Genomic DNA, 2,782 nt, shown 5'->3' with positions numbered 1-2,782 from the left:
ATTAATTTGATTTTATTATATTTTTTATTTGATGATAAAGGTTATATTTTAATCAACTTATATTATTAAATCCTATTCAATAAAAATTTTTATTAATATGAATTGTCTTTTCATTTTTTTTTTAAAAAAAAGGTCTTTTAAGTCGATAGTCACATGCATAAAAGAATGCATAACGTTATACATGTTAGTTGAATATAAATGCCCATATTATTATTTATTATTAATTCAAAAACACATGAAATTGGAGAGGCATGAGATATTACATGTTCATGTACTTAATTTACTTCCAAGCTCTTATAGAAGTAGATGTTATTATACAATGCACAACACTTGAGTTTTAATATTTAATGTCATAGCAGTTGTGTAAATATAAAGAGAGTATTCGGGAGTACACTACACTAATATAGTTATTTTTCAAAATGTTTTTTTATTTTAAAATACATTAAAATAATATTTTTTTATTTTTAAAAAATAATTTTTAATATTAATTAGCACATCAAAATAATATGAAGATATTAAAAAAATTAATTTGAAATAAATAAACAAAATTTAATTTTAATTTTAAAAAAAAATATTTTTAAAATATAAAAACAAACTAGATATATCAGAATCTCTAAAAAGTGAAGTGAGCTCCACAGAAGGGAAGAAATCATCAGAGGGAGTTGGTTTTTTCCCCTTATAGATATGTTTGTAAGACATGAAACCTTGCACTGCTTCTATAGCTGTATTATTTCTTAATTTTATCATCACTAAGCTAAAGAAACTCCATTAATTTTTCAGTATTAATTAACCCTTCTCTGAAAATTAAGCAACTAACTTATAGACCGTACGCGGTTTCAAGATTTTCTCTGAAAATTAAAGCTAAAGATCGTGCAGGAAGCATGCGTCCCTTTCTTCTATCACTACTGCTGTGTTAGAAACATCATTGGCACTCAAAGTAGCTAGGGAGCATTGATCAATTAATTCACTTAAGAGGACGACTTGCTAGTTTCTCTCTTCTGATCCTTATTATTCAATATTCTAACCACTATAAGCTGGAGTAGATAAGAGGGCACATTCTAACATGCGTACAAAGAGTGAGGAAGGAAACTTCAGTGAAATTTCCTTTCAGTTGGAGCGATGCCACAAATTTCAATGAAAATTTTCCATGTTGCATCGCCATCAACCTCCTCCATTTGCAACTACAAGTTTTATATCAAAGACAAATATTTTTGTACGGATTCTCCCTGTCTGTTTCATCTCATTAATCAGCACTTGAAAAACCTGCATAGTGCCCATTTCCCTTTCATTTCACCATCTTAAACGTACACGCACCGGACAGTACTGAGGGACACTGAAATGTATGTATATGTACGTACTGAAGTGAGGTGAAATATGCGTAGCACAAAGACGATAATCAGCCATTAAAGCGATCCAACAGATCTCATTTGGTTCCTAATGCCAGAGCTCCACGTCTTGGAAATTGGAGCGTGTCCCACTAGATGACTAGCTAGATACATGTGTCGCTAGTGGGAACTCTCTTGAGATATTGATGCTTGCATAGTTAACAAATATTGGTCTATAAATTTGGAATTTCGGCGTTATTATAAATTTTGGTGCCAAATTAAAAGCACCGTACATGCATGCGGATTTGTTAGTCCGAGTTGATATCAAGTGCTTTGATAGTCAATCCGAGTACTTGTATTTATAGGTTGATGCAATTGTCAATTACTGTATGGTTTTGGCACAATTACAAAAGCTTCTACTTTTATTAATTTTCTGCTCTCACGTTTGTCTCACCATGTGTAAGTTGCAAACAAGCTAGAGTTCTCTATCAAACAAACTTTACTTTTAAGAACCTTCAGGAAGATCCTGTGATCCTTGCAGCTTCCAGGAAGTAGAGTTTTCACATAAGCTTTGAAAAAAAACGAAGCAAGAAGCTCGCTGCTAACCATAAAAGTTTCGCTGCTATTTTATTTGTTCCCTAGTTATTTACTGTAAGGCTCACTCTTTCCACGAAGACCTCTCCCTTTCTGTCTTTATCTCCTTCCTTCTCTTATATAACCCCACCCTCCTCACTGATTTATCCACCATCCCATTAGTCACATAACTCTCTCAAGCTTTCGCCATTTGTTTTGGCATTCGATTTCTTTCACACGTTGGCTTTTATATATAATATTTAGCTATCAATACATTCGAGTTTTTTTTTTTTTTTTGTACATCTTTTTAACCATCAATGGCATCAATAGGTCATGCAGTTGAATTTCAGGACTACTTCCCTTCCATGTTGGAGGGACTGGGAACACAAGGATTTATGTTGGAGCTGTGTAATGGGTTTCGTTTGCTAATGGATAGTGATAAGGGGCTAATCACGTTCGAGAGCTTGAAGAGAAATATTGTGCTACTAGGGCTGCAAGAGATGAGGGATGATGAGCTTGTGTGCATGTTAATGGAAGGTGATTTGGATGGAGATGGGGCTATAAATCAGATGGAATTTTGTATTCTCATGTTCAGATTGAGTCCAGGGTTTATGGACGGATCAAAGCAATGGATGGAAGAACTTTCTGCAAATGAAATGTAGGCATCTATCTGTGTTGTCCTTAATTTCATGTTCTTACTATATCGTTAAGCATTAATGCTGATATTGTCATGGAAATGAAGCTTTAATCAGTTGTATTATGAATAACCTTTTATGAATAATAATTTAAGATTAATTCTATTGTTAAGAAGAGATATCAAGGTCGATTTTGGGTTAGATTTTCTCTATCATACAAGTATACATATACATGACAAAATTATCTGG

At 32.9% G+C, this 2,782-nt stretch overlaps 1 protein-coding gene across 1 annotated transcript; it reads left to right on the top strand.

The window, feature by feature from the left end:
* Positions 1-2,215: 2,215 nt before the first annotated feature.
* On the top strand, positions 2,216-2,560 carry LOC18095673 (calcium-binding protein PBP1). Its single transcript, XM_006370301.2, has one exon. The coding sequence runs from the start codon at positions 2,216-2,218 to the stop codon at positions 2,558-2,560; it is 345 nt and encodes a 114-aa protein (XP_006370363.1).
* The last annotated feature ends 222 nt before the right edge of the window (positions 2,561-2,782 follow it).

The sequence above is a fragment of the Populus trichocarpa genome, chromosome 1 (assembly GCF_000002775.5).
Source record: "Populus trichocarpa isolate Nisqually-1 chromosome 1, P.trichocarpa_v4.1, whole genome shotgun sequence".
Lineage (NCBI taxonomy): Eukaryota > Viridiplantae > Streptophyta > Magnoliopsida > Malpighiales > Salicaceae > Populus > Populus trichocarpa.
This window is presented reverse-complemented; position numbering and strand designations above follow the sequence as displayed.